The sequence below is a fragment of the Sinocyclocheilus rhinocerous genome, unplaced genomic scaffold (genome assembly GCF_001515625.1).
Source record: "Sinocyclocheilus rhinocerous isolate Xijiao unplaced genomic scaffold, SAMN03320098_v1.1 scaffold157, whole genome shotgun sequence".
Taxonomy (NCBI): domain Eukaryota; kingdom Metazoa; phylum Chordata; class Actinopteri; order Cypriniformes; family Cyprinidae; genus Sinocyclocheilus; species Sinocyclocheilus rhinocerous.
The window spans coordinates 1,014,833-1,033,079 of record NW_015665038.1 but is presented as its reverse complement, the minus strand read 5'-3'; the positions used below and the strand labels follow the sequence as shown (position 1 = coordinate 1,033,079).

Below are 18,247 nucleotides of genomic sequence, written 5' to 3'. Positions count from 1 at the left end.
AATGATATCCTGAAGATCATGTGACACTGAAGACTGGAGTAATGATGCTAAAAATTCAGCTTTGCATCACAGGAATAAATTACATTTTAATAAAAATATTTCACAATATTACTGTTTTTGCTGTATTTTGGATCAAATAAATCAAGGCTTGGTGAGCAGAAGAAACTTCTTTTAAAAACATTAAAAATCTTACTGATCAAAACCTTTTGACTGGTAGTGTATTAACACACAATTTCTAAAGTGCCTAAATGTCAAAATTAGTACAATATATTTGTTGAAAAAGTCTAATACACTATTGAATTATTAGGCTGTGAGCACGTTACTCATATTATTTTTGTGTTGCTGTCTGCTCTAGCTCATCGAATGAAAAAATCGGAAATTATCACTTTGGTACATTGAGAAGGCGTAAATATAAAATATTAATAATAATAACTAAAATAAAATAAATAAAAAAACAGGGCAGCGGGCCAAATCAGCCGCCAGGCCACCGGGAATTTAATTCTCCCGGTGCTCCCGATGGCCAGTCCGGGCCTGCCTACAACTATTGTATTGATTTTTTATTTATTTTTTTCATTGCACTGTAGCTGCGCTGCGCTATAAGATAATTCGCTTTGAAAATGATAAATAAAATAGGCTATTCATTTATTTACAAAAAAAGTATAAGCTGAAAAAAACATGTAGCCTAACAAAAAATGTTCTATAATAATGTTCATTTAACTTTAAATTACAGTGCCACTCGAACAATGCAGTGACTTAACTGTGTCTATCATAAAAATTACACTTAGGCTACACAAAAAGGCCCTTTTTGATAAGGTTAAAAGCCATTATAACAAATATGCCAAAAACTCTATTTGCACCATGCATACCTCACCCCATTTATTTGCTGTTTTATTGTTGCTTTTGTGATATTTTCAACTGAAAATTGTAAACATGAAAACTGCTAGTAAATGACTGTTGAACGTCTCAAAACTACACTACCCAGGATGCAAAACGTCGCCAAGAAGGGAGGTCTAATTCTAAGCCGCTTGGATAAAAAATAGAAAAAAAGCCAACAGCTGAAGTATTGTATTACACCAGAGGAACCTGACTACCCTATTAATAGGACAAGGGCGACACAAAGTAACCCGACTGGTCACGCTCTTTATATCTCTCAGATATGACGCGGAAATTAAGAGCATCGATATTTGATTTGACACCAGAAATCTTGGTCTCGAGTTATGCCAGAAGACGCAGCGTGGGGCTCGACCTGTAACGGGACTATGGATTTAAGCTTGAAGTAATGTTGCTCGTTCTTCTGGTCATCCTGAGGGACCTTTTGAATTATGGAGCGTCTCAACGGCATAAGACTGTTGACTGGAGCGCAGCGTAACAGGTCGTAATGCCGCACTATTGGACGGTACCGAACAGGTGCTACTTAGACATTTCTGGTTTTAAATCAAAGGGACGTATGAGCTGACATATATTTTGAGGCAACAAACACGATATAGCTATATAATATAAGAATGAATATGTAAGGTTATTGTTATTTTAGCTTGACTGAAGGAGGGGAAAGACCTGGGATGTATTGCTGTATTAAGAGATTACAAGACATGTGAAATGATTCATTATGCTGACATGCCAGGAATCATGTCATAGCACTGTGGCCACAGATTTGGGCCCTTTTTCTCTCATCATGAATATTACTGCTTCATTTGGATACTGGTGGGTGTTTGTGCTGCCAGTCTAAAGAGCCTCCACCATGGGATGTGTACAGAGTGTAAAACTCAAGCCAAGTTTTCATGAGAACATCACAGTCCTGGAACTGCAAGCCTCCATTGATCCTAGTCCGACTGTCATCGATGAGTCATCTAATGTGGTTCTGCGATACAGTACGCCTTACTTCAGGGCATCAGCTCAGGTGCAGGTGCCACCCATGCTTTGCAAAGACATCTGGACCGTTGGCTGGATCCAGGCTTGCAATCAAATGGATTTCTTCAATATATATGGGAATGAAGGAGTGTAAGTGTGTTCATTGTATGAATAGACATGCCTAACTACTGAATACTTTATTGTTTTGAGCCCCTACCTTTTTAAAAATAACATGTGGAAATTGCTATGGACCCTGAGAATCTAGAGGTTGATACTCAGATTACCATTAACACTTTTTAAAATAAAGGTTTATTATTGGCATCTATGTTTCCATGAAGAACCTTTAGCATCAATGGAACCTTCCACTGCACAAAAGTTTCTTTATAGTGAAAAAGTGTTCTTCATATTATTATAATATTCTTCACAAGAAAAATTCACAGAAAGCTTCCTTTGTGGAACTCAAAATGGTCCTTCTATTGCATTGCTACAAAACCCTCTTTGGGAACCTTTATTTTTAAGTGAACCCATAAATGGCACACATTATGGGTCTCTAAAGATTTGCACCCAACAATATTCATTGGTAAAATACGTTATTTAATGTTTTGTTTGGATAAAACTCTTAACTGTTATTTAAAAATTAACTTTATAACTAACAAGCACTCATTCTCAAGTGAAAAAAAGTGTAGCTTAAAAATCGAAACAAAAATGAGAATAAATTTGCACCTATGTAAGCTGCAAAACTATTTTGCATAAAAGTAATAATAATAATAAATAAAACAATAACACAGTTCTGCATATCTGTTATGAAAAAAATATATATGTTTATCTCTATTAAAATCATTCCCATCTTTCACCCCACTAGTTGCCGTCTGTCATTTGGTTTACAGGGCAGTAAAATACAATTTAAATATTGTAAAAATGAACTGAACGAACTCAGCTGCTTTCTTCTGTGTAGTTTAGGTGGCATGATGGTGCTGAGGAACTATGTAAAACAAATTTTCAGGATGTTAGTGATGTTTATGGTGCAATTTCCTGAGATTGTTTCCTCAAAAGCAGAAAAGTTGAACACACCCCTAACAGGACAAAAGGCTTGTCCTTTACCAGCGTCAGTCCTGAGAAAACTAGCTGAGTCTTTATTTCTACCAAGATTATCTATTCACATTTTAGATGACATTAACATTCATTCTCTAGGAAATTACAGGGTTGTTAATTAAGAAGATCTTATTTAGTCCTTATAACTTTCTTGATTTGAAACTTTAACACACAAATTTCTTACTGTTTTACTGTTAAAGGAATAGTTCACCCAAAAATGAAAATTTACTCACGCTCAGGCCATCCAAGATGTAAATGAGTTTGTTTCTTCATCGGAACAGATTTGGAGAAATTTAGCATTACGTCATTTGCTCTCCAATGGATCCTCTGCTTTGAATGGGTGCCGTCGGAATACAGCTGATAAAAGCATCACTGGAGAAAGCAATATTATAGACAGAGGACTCAGTGGAATAGAAATACAAATGTGCTGATTTTTTAAATTATTATTATTACAAACATGCAGATTTTCCCTTTACAAGATGTTAATTGATGGACTGGAGTTGTGTGAATTACTTGTGGATTATTGTGGTGCTTTTATCAGCTGTTTGAACTGTCATTATGATGGCACCCATTCACTGCAGAGGATCCATAGGAGAGCAAATGATGTCATGCTAAATTTCTCCAAATATAAAAAATACCATAAATTGGGTGAAAAACAGAAATTAGCGTAAATATTTAGGGTACATCTCTGATGCAAGAGTGTATTAACTCACTTCATTATAATAACAACATCTGAGAAATAAGTTTCATCTTTCCTCTTTAGATCCAGCTGGGAGCTCCCAGAGCTGAAATGTGGGCAGATCCGGGCCATTAGTGATTCAGATGGTGTGAATTACCCCTGGTACGGCTGCACCACTGAGATGTACACGATAGTGGGTCCCACTAAGAAGAGCACCAAACTCACCGTCAGCATGAATGACAACTTCTGCCCAAGTGTGACGTGGAGTGTCCCAGTGGGCACCACCAGCAGTCCCCCTCTCCTGAGCTCCATCCAGAGGGACCAACGCTTCACCACATGGCTCGTGGCCATGAACGAAACCACAGTTGAGATGGTGCTACTCCGAACCATCCGCTGGAGGATGCAGCTCTGCATTAAAGTGGATCCAATGAAGCCTCTGGGTCAAAGAGCCACAGTTGTGGAGCCACTGATCCAGGAACAGCCTCAAGTCCTGGTCAGAAATGAACCTATCCCAACAAACGCCTTGCTTAAGCCTAATGCCAATGATGCCCAGGTTCTAATGTGGCAGCCTAGAAATGGGGAGCCCATTGTGGTCATACCCCCAAAATATTGTTCCAATGAAGGATATTTACTTCCAGCTTGAACTGAAATGATTCAATAATGCTCAGTTAAATGAAGAATGGCATGGAGTGAGTATGAGAATGATCAACAGGGTTACTGATTTAAAGTTTTAAAAGAACAAATGTATTATTTGTGTATTTATTGATGGTTGATAGGCTGTTTGAAAGGATAGTCCACCTAAAAATTAAAATTCTCTCATCATTTACTCAACCTCAAGTCATTCCAAACCTGTATGATTTTCTTCTGCGGACAGAAGAAGATATTCTGAAGAATGTTCGTAACCACCCAGTTTTGAGTCCCATTGACTTCCAAAGTATTTTTTTTTATCCATACTGTGGATGAAGTCAGTTGAACCTGAAATCATTTGGATAGCAACATTCTTCAAAATATCTTCTTTGTGTTCCACAGAAGAAAGAAAATCATTCAGGTTTGGAATGACTTGAGGAAATAAATGATGACAGAAATTTCATTTTGGGATGGACTGTCCCTTTAAGGGCACACATTTATCATATTGTGTACTGTTTTGTTTTTAAATATTTTTAATATTTGAATATTTGTAATTTGTAAGACAAAACTGTGTGGCCTTTGCATACTTGACTATGAACTGAAATGTGGCCTTATGAAACCTATTATTCTAAACTAAACTGAAATCGTTTGTTCACACAGTATGAGCTGATTATTAAATGTATAATGGAGGTATATTTATTTTTACTATGTTTTACATGGCCAATGTTTTACAAACAAATGTTGCCTTTTATTTTGTGCAGTTACAGGAAACACGTTTGCAAACGACACTTGTGTCCGTGGCATCTTACAGGATGTTCCCTGGTCTAGAACTGTGAATAATTTAGTTGTCTTCTCATGTTTTAAGAGGCAGCTTTTCAGGTGCACAAGTTGTGTTTCAGGTACTTCATCTCTTTTTTTAGACATGGAGAACCTTTAGGTGGAAGATAAGGTGGAAACTCTACAATAAAATCAGTGTGTAAAAATAAATACACTTTCCTGTGTTTTTTTGAGTGTTGTTATCACAATTTTGAAAATCAAAGCTTCACTAAAGAGCAGACAGCTTAATACTGACTTTGTCAGTTTAAATAAGATCTAAAATTATCATACAAGTAAAATTGCTTCACAACAGCATTTGAACAGATTTATTTGATTACTATGACCAATAATTGTATCTGAATCACACAAACTTTGTTCTTTGTTTGAGAGCGTCCTCTCAACAGGGACCACATGACCTGATTCTAAAATACTCCAAGTTGTCCTATTTTGTACGCCTATGAATTCATTTAAATCTCAAAAGTCTTGTATCTGCAGTCTCCCTGGACATCCTTATTTATCACATTGTTTAGTAATTTTACTGTAAATAACAATGAATCAGTGACTAGCAGCGTTGGGCAGTAACGCATTACTTAGTAACGCGTTACTGTAATTTGATTACTTTGTTTAGTAACTGGGTAATTTAACGCGTTATAATTTTCAAAATAGTAATTAGAGTATAGTTACAAGCCGAAGTCTCTATACGTTACTGCCGCGTTACATTGCTGACAGAATGCAGTGTTTTATAATCTAGAGATTGTAAAAAAAGATGTAGCTCACGCACTGTGGAGTCAAGTGCCAGTGGATTAGAGACCTGCTCACGCGAGACCCGACGCAACAGAGTGCAGCGCGGGAAAAGATGGGCGAGTGCTGGTGCGGGCGTGTAGACGCTCGTGTGTGTGCGGGTCGGGATGCGGAAGAATAAAATGATTTTATTTATTGTGTTATAACAGAGATTTGTGAGATTGCGATGAACTGAGATGTCTTTTAGAGATTTTAAATGCAGCGATTTCTGCCATGCCAACCCATGCACGCAGCAGCTGCTTGCTTTAGTTAAAAATAACAGTGTTCTGTGAATGTTGATGCTTTAATAACAAATATTTATCGGGAGCGTGTATGCTGGGATTTCATAAATTTAATGGAGAAAAAAGTAACGTAACTAGTAATGTAACTAATTACTAATAAATAAAGTAATCAGAACAGTAACGTGATTAGGTTACTTTTAAAAGGAGTAATCAGTAATCAGTCATTTGATTACATTTTCAGAGTAACTTGCCCAACACTGGTGGACTAGAAATCTGACTGTTTAATTTACAAAGGTAGAAAATGGATAGGGTGGTTTTTAATTTCATGCCAACTTTAAGAATTTCCCTCAAGATTTATAGGCATAAATATGTACTGATAGCTTCTTACAGAAACAACAAAAGACACCTGTACCTGTAAGAAATCAAGTTTTCATTTGAATGAGAACAATTTATCAAGTTACTGCCTTTAAAAATTAAATTGCCTTACCTCACTATTTTACAGTACATTTTCTGATAATTATAGATTGCAATGGGACATTCATATGCAGCTGGGTCCGAAAGTCTAAAACCGCAACGTTGCAAATGATTCTATGCATTTAATAATTTAATTACAGTTAATTACAAATCGTAATTTGAGCATGTTTTGCTTTAATAACAGCAGCACTGATGCTGCATGAACTCCTTAATTATGTGTAAAATCCAGCATAATTTGAGATGATCCGAAGAGCATTTTGAGGTTCAGTGGAAAAAAACATCTGACCATCTGTATAAAGAGTCTTCATCATTTTTTGTAATACATTTTTCAAAATCCTAAAACAGGTTTATTGCCAGGTTAGATCCCAGGCATTTCTTGTCTGTTTTAATTTTTGTTTTTGAACCCAAGTGTTCACAAAACAAAACAAAGACATATGTATGTTTCAAATAAGATGCTTCGAACAATCATAATATAGAACTGTGTTAGAAGTGTGCTTAACTGCTTTGATTACCCTCTGAATTATACATGAGTTTAGTGATTCTTTGTGTTCTTGCACTGTGACTGCCCCTCCCTCCACGTCTCATACTTTCTATTGTTATGAGACACACACACACACCTGAGAAACACTTGAGAACACTCAGTGCTGGTGAGCAGGTAGTCCAAATGACATTTTCTGACCAACCAGCTTTACAAATGATTCCTGAATGGAAAAAGCAATATATAAGCTATGAGGTGAGTTTGAGTTCTTGTTTTTGGATTCATTCTTTACCCTTTTAACCTTTCAGGCTTTTATAGACGCTTATAGTTATATGCAACTTGACATGATTACTTAACCAACTAAAGGACAGCATGTTGTTTTTCAGACCCTGAAATCTCTGCTGAACAAGGAAGATAGGCTAAACCTCATTTGTTATGGTAAGAGCATACGCATGTTGGGTCGTTTTCACCGTTTAATTTTAGTTATGTGACAGTATTCCACTATTAAAATAATAATTCTTGGCCATTTGTGTATTTGCATGATTCTTAAGCTGTTAAAAGGAGTTAAAAAATGAATGCTGCCAAGGCATATTTATGACTGTCATATGCAGCAGTATAATCTCATAAATTATTCCCTTTGAAATTAAATGCATGATTTAGATTTCGACTTTCTATGGCAGGTATCCTCACAATATCGAAGGTGAAGCAGGTCAAATTAATCATTGATAACTTTGCAAAGTTGAATGCTTAATAAGGGAAAGGATTGAAATGTGAATGGCTGTATGCAGGGAGTAAGTGAATACCATTATTTTCATTCATCCATCAGTAATAATGAAACACTTTATAGGAAACAGTCAAAGGTCTATGACAGAGGAGTTCCTCAAAAGCTGTGAGGAAGAGCTGAACAAGGTGAACCTCTTCTATTCAGGTACAACTCTAATGTACTGTGTGGATCATTTACAATACATGTGCATGAATATTCACACTACTGCCTGTTTCTTTTTTGTAGAGAAACTATCAGAAGCTCACAACAGATTGGCAACTTTTGGGATCGTAGCTCAGGAAGTTTCTGGATCCAAAGTTCAAGGAGATAATCGTGTCGTCTGTGTTTTCCCACCTACCAAAAGAAGAAGCACCAATCTAAAACTAATCCAAATGGCAGTTGGTGAACTACACCTGAGCTTGGCCTTTCTGCAGAAATACCAGGTGCTCTTTTTTAACATATAAATCTCTGCATTTATTTGTTGACAAATAACTTTACCATTTTAATATGTGTTTTAAAATGTAATTTATTTCTGTGATGGCAAAGCTGAATTTTCAGCAATCACTCGCATTAAATCTATTAGGTAAGCAAGATTATTTATTTTATCATGTAACACAAGCAATCAAACCAACATTAGGCATTCTAAGTTGGTGCTTTGACGAAAAACAGACATGCAGGACATGATAGGCCTAATTAACAGAAAAAAAGATGAGAACGGTATGATTATGGTTAAATAAGAAAAGACATATAACCAAATCAGGCTACATTTATTTTCATACTAAATATCTCAACACACATCATTGGACATGACATTAAGCGCAACTTGTGTAGATTCATTTAGTAAAAAGGCTTGCCTGCTTTCTTTGGCGTATATTTGTATACTTTTACTATCTAATCAATCTCAGCATTTGTTAATTTTGTGTCGCTACATGTTTGCCTCACTAAAGTTAAATTATGCTTTCTAATCCAAGTCTTTCTTTGGCCTGCATGCGCTCTGGAAGTGATCTGTTAAACTTTAATTAAAACTGAAACTAAACTATATAAAAACTAAATAAAAATGTGTTCACAAAATAAAAACTAAATTAAAACTAACAAAAATATTGATGAAACGAATAAAAACTAAACTGAATTTTATAGCAAATTTGAAAACGATATTAAAATAAAACGAATTTAAAAATTCAAAACTATAATAACCTTGGTTGTGAACATGGCCTAAAATGGAGAAATGAGAGGCTTGACACATCTCTGCTCAAGACGGACAGAGGCAAATGTGAATATCTCATGTCTAAACTGGAGGTGAGAATGTAGCATTGTAACCATTCCTTTAGTTCACTTTGTTCATCACAAGACATCCAGTCCCTGGATAAATAACTGAATTTGATTCTACAGACGTTCATGATTCAGCTGGAAGAAGGTGACAAACTGAGAGCAATGAAAAGACTTGAAATCCCACCAATGGACAAAACACCAGTAAGAACAAATGGCCTCACCTGTGAAATCCTCCTGAGTGTAACTAGTGGCTCTGAAACAGTACAGAATCATGTTCACCAGTTAAATAGACTAAACTCTTTTTTGAAAAGCAGACATTAAAAATTAAAGAATTGGCTTTACAGGTTGTATTGTTGCTCAAACAAAAGATAAATATTTTTAGTTTTTTACTGTACTGTAACACAAACAAAACACATTCAAAAATAAAATATGCTATAGTAAAAAAGTATTAAAATGCACTAAAGTTCTCTTATCTTAAATCAGATAATTTGATAATATTTAATTATTATTTAGCATGTTTTACAAACTTGTATTGTCTGGATATTAATCACTTGCCTTTATTGTACTTTCCCATGCTTTTTAAAACTTAGGCTTAATACTAGTTAATGCAGAATTAATTTACAGAGGCATAAAATAATCTACATCATCCATCATGATGTTGAAGTCCTATATGACCACTGAAGCCAGTGTTATCAGAATTTTATGGAAAAAGATACATTTATTTATTCACTTCATATTTGAAGCTACATTATAATCTTCTTTATTCTGTGCAAAGAAAGTCAAAGTGTGGATAATGTTTCGGATTGGCTTTACTTACCACTATAGCTTTCAGGGGTTAGTAAAGTCTTTCATTTCCTCCATTTCTCCTTAGGCAACTGTAAACAAATTATAACAGTGGCATATAATATTTATCAGGTTGGCTACTCCCTCTTAATAACCCATATACTATGCATGGAAAAATATAATTATGATAGAATGGTATGTACGTCACATCCCTCTGTATCTATTTGTTAGTGGTTATGTTCTAAGTAGGTAACATATCCAATTGTCTTGAAAGTGCTAAATGAAACAGACCTGGAGCTCATGAAGCCTCAGCTGCAGCTTTACAAGGGAAGTTTCCTGCTGATTGAATTTCTGTTCCTGATCGGACTGAACCTGCACTGCTTTAATAAATCAACAATACATCACACGCTTATCGTTGGACTGGATCCCAGAGATCACCTCTCATACTACCATATTTTTGAGGTGAGGAATAGTGATATCACATATTTGAGCGTGTTTATTAATATTGTGATGACTATGCTGAGGCCTCATATGTGTAATGCAGATGGCTGGAGGTCTGACTGTGTGCTGGTGCACACACAGCATCTTCACCCACCACTTTTTCACAGCTTCCTCCTGTTTCTGCTACTAAACCCCTTCTCCATATTTCACACTCGGGCTCGTTGCTGGCTCATGGTCACAAATTGTAAGATATGACTAAGAAATGATTAATGCAGGGCATTAAGATCCGACTTTTCATTTTTTTATTTACTCTGTCTATTTTTTTCTTTTGTTTGTTTTTTGTGCATTCCTACGGTGGCCGAGAAGTGCAAAGCAAATCACAATTCTGAAAACAAAATAACAAATTACAAACGCAAATGCAAGTCTAAAAAACAAAATAACAAGTCAGAAAACACAACGACAAATCCGAAAACAAATTAACAAATCAGAAAACACAGCGACAAATCCGAAAACAAATTAACAAATCAGAAAACACAGCGACAAATCCGAAAACAAATTAATTGATTCAGTCAGTGTGGAAGAACTTGACTGGTCTGCAGAAAGCCAAGTCCTAATCCCAGCTGAACACCTCTGGCATGACTTTAAATGAAGACCTTGAGCCAAAAATTCATCACCAAACACCTGTGACTTGTACATACATACATATGGACAGATGTATTGGGACACCCCCTTCTTAAAAACAGAAAAAGGCACTTCCAAAACTGTGGCATCAAAGATGGAAACATAATTCATGTATTTAAAAATTGTATTTCCATCTTTGTTGCCACAGTTTTGGAAGTGTCTAAAATGATTGTACGCATATGTACAAGTCATTGGTGTTTGGCGATGAGTTTTTTTTAGTTTTCCCAATACTTTGGGCAATATAGTGTATGTTTGGTGCGGTAGGGGGCCCAACTTCATATTCTTTCATAGGGCCCAAAATTGCTAGCGGCGCCCCCGCATAGAGCTGTATGCCTCATATTTTAGAGTAGCAGTTCAATTTGGGAAAGAATTCAAATAAATCTGTATGTGGATGTGTGTAAATATTCAAATGTAACCCCTTTTGTAATCTTTAACATTTTCATGAGTAACTGTAATTTAATTACACATTTTTTCTTAGTAACTGTAACTGATTACGGTTACATTTCTTTTGTAATTAAATTACGTAATGCCGTTACATGTAACTAGTTACTCCCCAACACTGCCTGTATATATGGGCCATGGCTACCTGTACAGGTGTTCTAGTTACAGTGAGCTGGGATTTAAGGATGGACTGGGGATTACTTCAGGGAAATGGCCTGCTAAAAGACGAGTTGGTGTTCTCCCAACAGGTAAAAGTTAGTATACGCTTGTAACTTTTTATGGTTTTTATTAACAGTTTTTTGGTTGATCTGGAGATTGTCTTTGTTAACATTATATGGTATATTAAAGGAGTGGTTCACCTCAAACTTTTGGTCTTATCCTCACACAAAACTATTGTATAGCTTTGGAATACTTGGAATATTTATTTATATATTTATTTCATTTTACAGCTTTACAGTCAAGGTTTCCAAGTCTGTGGTTAAAGGTTTGACACATTGCATAAATTATATTTGACAGAAATGCTTGTATTAAAATATTTTACTCTACCATATTCATATTGTAACAATAATAAAACTGTGCTAGATGATGAGAAAGAGTGAGGAGAATTTTGTGAGGGAGCGGCATTGAGAAGGAACCTGTGTGCAGCTGTTTTCATTTACATGGTAACATATTGGCAGGTCTCTCCACAATTATTGCTAGTATAAAAAAATATCATGTTATCTATGGAAGCATTTTCTGTCGACTGATATCTTGAAATGCTAATTTTATATTGTGAACTGTAAATATTCATTTTCAAATAGTTAAAACATAAAGGATTACTACCTCCCCCAAGATGTTATTTATTTATGAAAACAGTCTGTTTATGATTACTACTATACAGTGATTTTCAGGTATAACAGTGACAGTAAAATATATATTTTAGCTATAAGAGTGCATGGCATATTTGAAGTGTTGCTATTTAGGCTAGTTTCTGGGCTAGTTTAATTGCTCATTGGGCTGTGTTTTGTTACACAGATTTGGCAACCCTCTTAACCAGGATATTTAAAAATTCAAATTTTTTCCCACAAAAGAAATAAATGTTTTTGGATTGAGTAAGTAAAATTGACCTTTTACACATTTTTTTTTTTGTGAACTTTTCCTATGCACATACCCATAAATGTCTATCTGACCCACATTGTACAGAAATTGGATATTAATTCTCAAAAGTAAAAAATGTATTCATGCAACAGACAATATCAGCCCACAATCTGGGTTAGAAAAACTTTTAGTAGTAGAGATACCAGTGTACCCTTCTGTGCTGTCAACATTTAAGATCCAGCATAGGTATTATTTGGTAAATTGACCATACATGACAAATCACAGCTCAAAAGACACAATTTGTTGTTTGTGATTTAGTCTGTGTGGTGACCGTGACAGTGAAAGCAGGCTATAAGAAGTCAAACGGACCCGCAACTGACCCACAACATCAACATCTTTAATATTGAGAGATGTGCTCTTTCAGTCGTACTACTATGCAGCCATGCTGGCGCGGATGTGCTGTTGCGGGTCTCCTGGGCTATAAATATCCTCCTGGCTCAGATGAAGAATTCAGCTGCAGCTGCCACAGCAAGTGCCCTGCTGGCACCACTGGAAGTCCTCAGGTTAGATTTCAGTCACATCCCAATACTTTGGGCAATATAGTGTATGTTTGGTGCGGTAGGGGGCCCAACTTCATATTCTTTCATAGGGCCCAAAATTGCTAGCGGCGCCCCCGCATAGAGCTGTATGCCTCATATTTTAGAGTAGCAGTTCAATTTGGGAAAGAATTCAAATAAATCTGTATGTGGATGTGTGTAAATATTCAAATGTAACCCCTTTTGTAATCTTTAACATTTTCATGATTTGTTGTTTGTGATTTAGTCTGTGTGGTGACCGTGACAGTGAAAGCAGGCTATAAGAAGTCAAACGGACCCGCAACTGACCCACAACATCAACATCTTTAATATTGAGAGATGTGCTCTTTCAGTCGTACTACTATGCAGCCATGCTGGCGCGGATGTGCTGTTGCGGGTCTCCTGGGCTATAAATATCCTCCTGGCTCAGATGAAGAATTCAGCTGCAGCTGCCACAGCAAGTGCCCTGCTGGCACCACTGGAAGTCCTCAGGTTAGATTTCAGTCACACACTCTAAGCAGCAAGACAGCAGGTAGCTAAACTTGTAATCCAGGTTGATCAGCGCAAATGACATTTTGCTATAATTTAATTTTAGAGAGCCGGTGACTCATAGAAGAAATATTCAGGATTATATTGAAATTCAATGACGTCAAGGCTGAAATGTGATTGGTTATTAAGGCAAACGTAATCCAAGTTGACCGTTATGCTTTCTCCAATAGTAAGTAATACAGACCCTCTCATCTCCAAATAGTAAGACAATCTCTGCTTAAGATCACTAGAAAGCTACAGGCAGGTGTGTTTGATTAGGGTTGGAGCTAAACTATGCAGGACAGTGGCCCTCCAGAACCAAAGTTGTCCATCCCTGATCTAGACCTTATTGAGACATTTCACATGTATTGTATTTTCTGCGTTCAAGTAAAACTGTGCTAATGTTTTCTCGTTCCAGCCATGTTAAATCAATTTCATTGTAATCAAGCAAAAGTCCTTTTTAACAAACAATAATAGGCATAACCTAATTATCCCTCAAAATAATCCTTTCCTTTATTTCGCTTCCAAAAACAATCATACAATCACGTTTCAAATGTCCAGACCAGCTGATATGCAAAAAAAACGGCAAGCATTTACTATACAGCAGCTTGAGAACAAGAGTAGGATTAAAAAGCTTGAGAGGGAAAAACTGAGAGTCCAGGCTGCTCTCTAGAGAACTGTTGTTGTCTGTTCAGCTTCCCATACTGTACTGAACGCTGCAGTCCCACAGTCAGCTTTGTACATAGCAACCCCACTGTCCTGCTGGAGTCAAAGCAGTATAGTTGATTTCTGAAGCATGTAAGTTGTGTTAAATTAAGGAGAGCCTTTGTCCTTCACTTGTTTTTGCCATGCAGAAGTCCATGATCCATTTGTTTCTGTAATTGGCAAAAGTATTTAGTCAGAAATGCCAGAGCTTATGCATCACATGCATTCATAAAAAAACAGACTGCAGATTGCCTTAATACTGGACTTGTATATTTGCCGGTATTTACGTATGCTAAGTGGCTTCATTAAAGATCCTTACAATTTCTTAGTAAGTCATGCTCAGATGTTTGCATACCCCTTGGGGAATCAGTAAAACATTGTTTTTTTTTTTTTTTAAATAAGATCATAAAATGTGTTTTTTGTAAAATGTTTTTTTTTGTAATTCAGTACTGCCCTGAAGAAGCTGCAAAACAGATATTTGCATACATTTCGTAAGAAAAAATAAATTACACAAAAATCCTAATCAGACGTTTATATACCTTTGATTATTAATATTGTGAGTTGCCTCAAGCATCACAGTTTTGTACGAGTCCCTCAATTATCCAGAGCAGCAAAACTGGATATCAGCATTATATAGCCACTGTAGGGAAGAACTCAAATGTGCAGAGCATGCTGGGAAACCAAATAACTTACATGACCTGGAGGTTTTGTCAAAAACAGCTTCACTACTCAGGACAAACCAGAAACTCATGCACAACTATTACAAAAGACCTACAAACAGTCACTGATGCTTGAGGAGGCATTATATGATATTAAAATCCAAGGGTATGTAAACTTTTGAAAAGGATCAGTTAAATGTAATTATTTTGTCTCGTAGAATAAATGTAAATATCTCTCAAATAGCTTCATAAGGTAAGTAACTAAAATGAGATTATGATCCATTCTTATTTAAAAAAAAAAAATTGTAGATTCTGCAAGGGATAGGTAAACTTGTAATCACAACTAAATTTAATGCAGATGTTTTTCAGTCTATACTGGAAAAAATGTTATATGTCCAGTTCCCATGATCATGCAGCTTTAATGTGATGTTCAGTGGCATGGGAGATTTGCCTTCTGATATTGATCCTTTTTGGTGTGAGAAGCTGCAGACCAGTTTTTAATAGTATGAAATGATGAAATGGAGGAAGTCACTCAACGTCTTTTAGTGGTCTCTGTCTGTTCTGTTCCTCTCTCTGTGATATGGGGCTGCTGGTTGCACGCTCTTTTTCCCCTTTCTTGCTGGCAGGGTTGAGGGCAAGCACACTGGCCGCCCTCTCGGGACTTTCCGGAAGCTTTTCAACTTCCTGCAGGTTGTCTGACTCTTTGGCTCGGCTTGGCTCAGTCTTGACTTCTTTACCTTTTTGGGACCTCTCTTCCATATTGAAGTGAGAGCCATTCCTCAGTGTCTCTCTGCAGTCTCCATAGAGATGCTGCTCCAGAGTCAGATTTGACGCTGCCAGGTGTTTGAACTCTGACTCAAAGGGAAAGCCATTGCCTGGCTGGGTAGCTCCTTCCACCTGGCTCAGGACCGCAGTCCCCCTGTACACCTCGATTGCCTCTGGAAGCATGGACTTGATCTTGGGGAGCCAGCGCTTGCGAACTCTCCGGGCATTGGTGCACATGTCTGCGGCGATCACATTCATCTCACTTTCTTTGAAGTTAGGGGCAAAGTTCTGACAGTAGACTAATGATAAAACAGAGAGAAAAAAGGAATATTAATGCTTCAAGTCAAAATGTTACCTATTTCACGTCCATATTGTAACATATTTCCAAATTAAACAGGAGAAAAGTTGGTAAGGTGGAACTGATTGGATCATGAAAAGTGGAAATTGGAGGCAAGGAAAGTTTTAATGAAAGATTTTAAAGCCAAATTTAAAAAAAAGTAAACAAAGGAATCATGCCCACTAAGACCAGGAACATAAATAGAGTACATTTTGCTTGTTGTAACAGCATAGCAAAGGGTCACTCACGTTTCACTGTGTTGAGTATGCGACTGTCCAGTGGTTTGCGATTCGGATCACAATTTGAGGAACGTATTCCAGTCCCACAGCTGTCAGCCAGTGTGTTCCTGCAGCCAAAATACCATAGTCAACCACTGGAGGGCACACACACAATATTTTTCCAAAACACCATGCAGTCCTTATAGTTATCAAACACAATATACTGAAACATTTGAATGTTAGAACACTGACGCCATCTCTGCTTGGCTACTTTTACTGTAGAACTGAGCTCTTAGTATTTCAGACATTCTATAGAAACACATGCATGCTTGTTACAAATCTGTAATGTTTTAGACCTGTCAAAAAAAGCAGCTAGGAGGCGTCTCAGCAGGACTTTGTGTTTGACCCCAGCACAGAGGTGACAGTTCATCAGCTGCCCACGAGTCATGAAGACACCAGATCCTTCCACAGCACCAACAGAGAAACAAGGAGACCTTAGCTCTGAATCAGTGACTCAAATGACTCAGTCTGAACTGATAAATAATTCAGATGGACATGGAGTTTCAGACAGGCTGCTATTATTCAGGCCTCACCTGCAATCAGCTCCAGTCTCTCTCCAGGGTCGCCCTCTGTGTAGAGAGCAGGGTGGCAACGGTAGCCGATTTGGCTGATGAGTCCGGCAGGCAGAGCCTCTCTGTCTCCTCCTAACAGCACACAGAAACGGTTCTCCAAGGACAGAGGCAGGGAGGACACCTCCATCTTCTCTTTCACTGGGAAGAGACAAAACAGATCACACTCAAAGGGATCAATCCGTAGTGTTTTGAGCTGCAATGGAGGAAAAGAGAAGTCCACTAAAAGACATTTACTGCCAAAGATCCCGGACGAGCCCCCAAAGATCTTCCCATTTGTCAGGCTCTCGTATGAGTCGTCTTCAAAATCCTCCTCCTCATTTTGGTGTGAAGTTGGGCTGTCTGTGGTCGGGAGGCTAGAGGCACCAGGACTGGCATGATCTCGGGTCGAGAGCTCGTAAGCATGCATCACAGGTATGACCCCGTTTACGCCTCCACTTGTGTAAAAAAGAGTGCCATTCCTTGAAGATCTGCCCCTAGGTCTCCTGTCCTCCTCAGAGTACTTTAGCTCCCCATTCTGAGCACACACCAGGGTCTCCAGCTTCTCTTCCTTGATCTTGCAGACAGTTGTGGGTTGGTCGCCTAGCAACAGGGAGGAGTTGTTGTTGTTTGGGCTCGAGGGATCGTCTGTGGCAGATGTCTGCGAGTCACAGTATGGAGCGCTGGCCTTGAACATGAGGTCCATTCCTCGCTCTATGATGTTCTGGATCTGAAGGTAGCCTGCGGTGTACATGACCATCAGCTGATCGCTGGCACTCACCGTCATCCGGCCCGTGTAGCAGAATGACAGAATCTGCTGGAAGCAGGATGGGGCCACAGACGAGGGCAGCTCAAAGAGCGTCTGGGCACTACCGCTGAACAGATCACGGAAGTAGAGGCTGCTGGCCGCCAAAACAGCGCGGTGGGCCTTGAAGGCCTGTCCGTTGACCATGATGGCCACATCGCAGTGCTGGCCCAGCAGCCGCTGTTCATTCAGGCTGTCCAGAACAGTGCTGCCAAAGTTTGGAATCTCCATGTGCAAGAGCTGAGACATAATGCCCGTTTCAGATCTCTGGAGAAGACAGGATGTTCTCACCAGACATCTAAGACAGCAGAAAGTCAAAATGAAGGTGGACCGGCTTGATGAGGTAACAAACAGAAAATGACTAGATTCAAAATTCACACAATGTTTATCTGGTGCAGACACAGCAGAAAAATGCGACAGAAATGCTGCACAGCAACTCCCTTGGTAAACAGCTCTCTTCACCCCAACATTACTAGAGTCTGCATGTTTGGCAACTCAGCATAAGCTTGCCTGGAGTATTCAAAAGAAGCTGAAAAGTGACCGACAAACACACCCA

The 18,247-nt window shown here is 37.9% G+C and overlaps 2 protein-coding genes across 3 annotated transcripts in view; one reads left to right on the top strand and one right to left on the bottom strand.

Annotated features, from left to right (window-relative positions):
• The first annotated feature begins 1,016 nt into the window (after positions 1–1,016).
• On the top strand, positions 1,017–4,424 carry LOC107731022 (protein FAM78B-like). Its single transcript, XM_016541991.1, has 2 exons — positions 1,017–1,998; positions 3,704–4,424. The coding sequence occupies exons 1-2, from the start codon at positions 1,739–1,741 to the stop codon at positions 4,260–4,262; spliced, it is 819 nt and encodes a 272-aa protein (XP_016397477.1). The 5' UTR covers positions 1,017–1,738; the 3' UTR covers positions 4,263–4,424.
• A 9,672-nt stretch (positions 4,425–14,096) lies between these two features.
• Positions 14,097–18,247, bottom strand: part of LOC107731062 (nucleus accumbens-associated protein 2-like) — a 5,074-nt gene continuing 923 nt past the window's right edge. Inside the window, exons 2-7 of one of the 2 annotated variants that reach the window (XM_016542047.1) lie at positions 17,145–17,989; positions 16,872–17,048; positions 16,635–16,740; positions 16,309–16,406; positions 15,496–16,022; positions 14,097–14,469 (exon numbers count right to left, since the gene is read on the bottom strand). In XM_016542047.1, the coding sequence (XP_016397533.1) occupies positions 14,428–14,469; positions 15,496–16,022; positions 16,309–16,406; positions 16,635–16,740; positions 16,872–17,048; positions 17,145–17,940 (1,746 nt within the window). In that variant the 5' untranslated portion in view covers positions 17,941–17,989 and the 3' untranslated portion in view covers positions 14,097–14,427. Of the gene's footprint in view, positions 14,470–15,256; positions 16,023–16,308; positions 16,407–16,634; positions 16,741–16,871; positions 17,990–18,247 lie in introns of those variants that run through there. The other variant, XM_016542046.1, reaches the window with a different exon arrangement.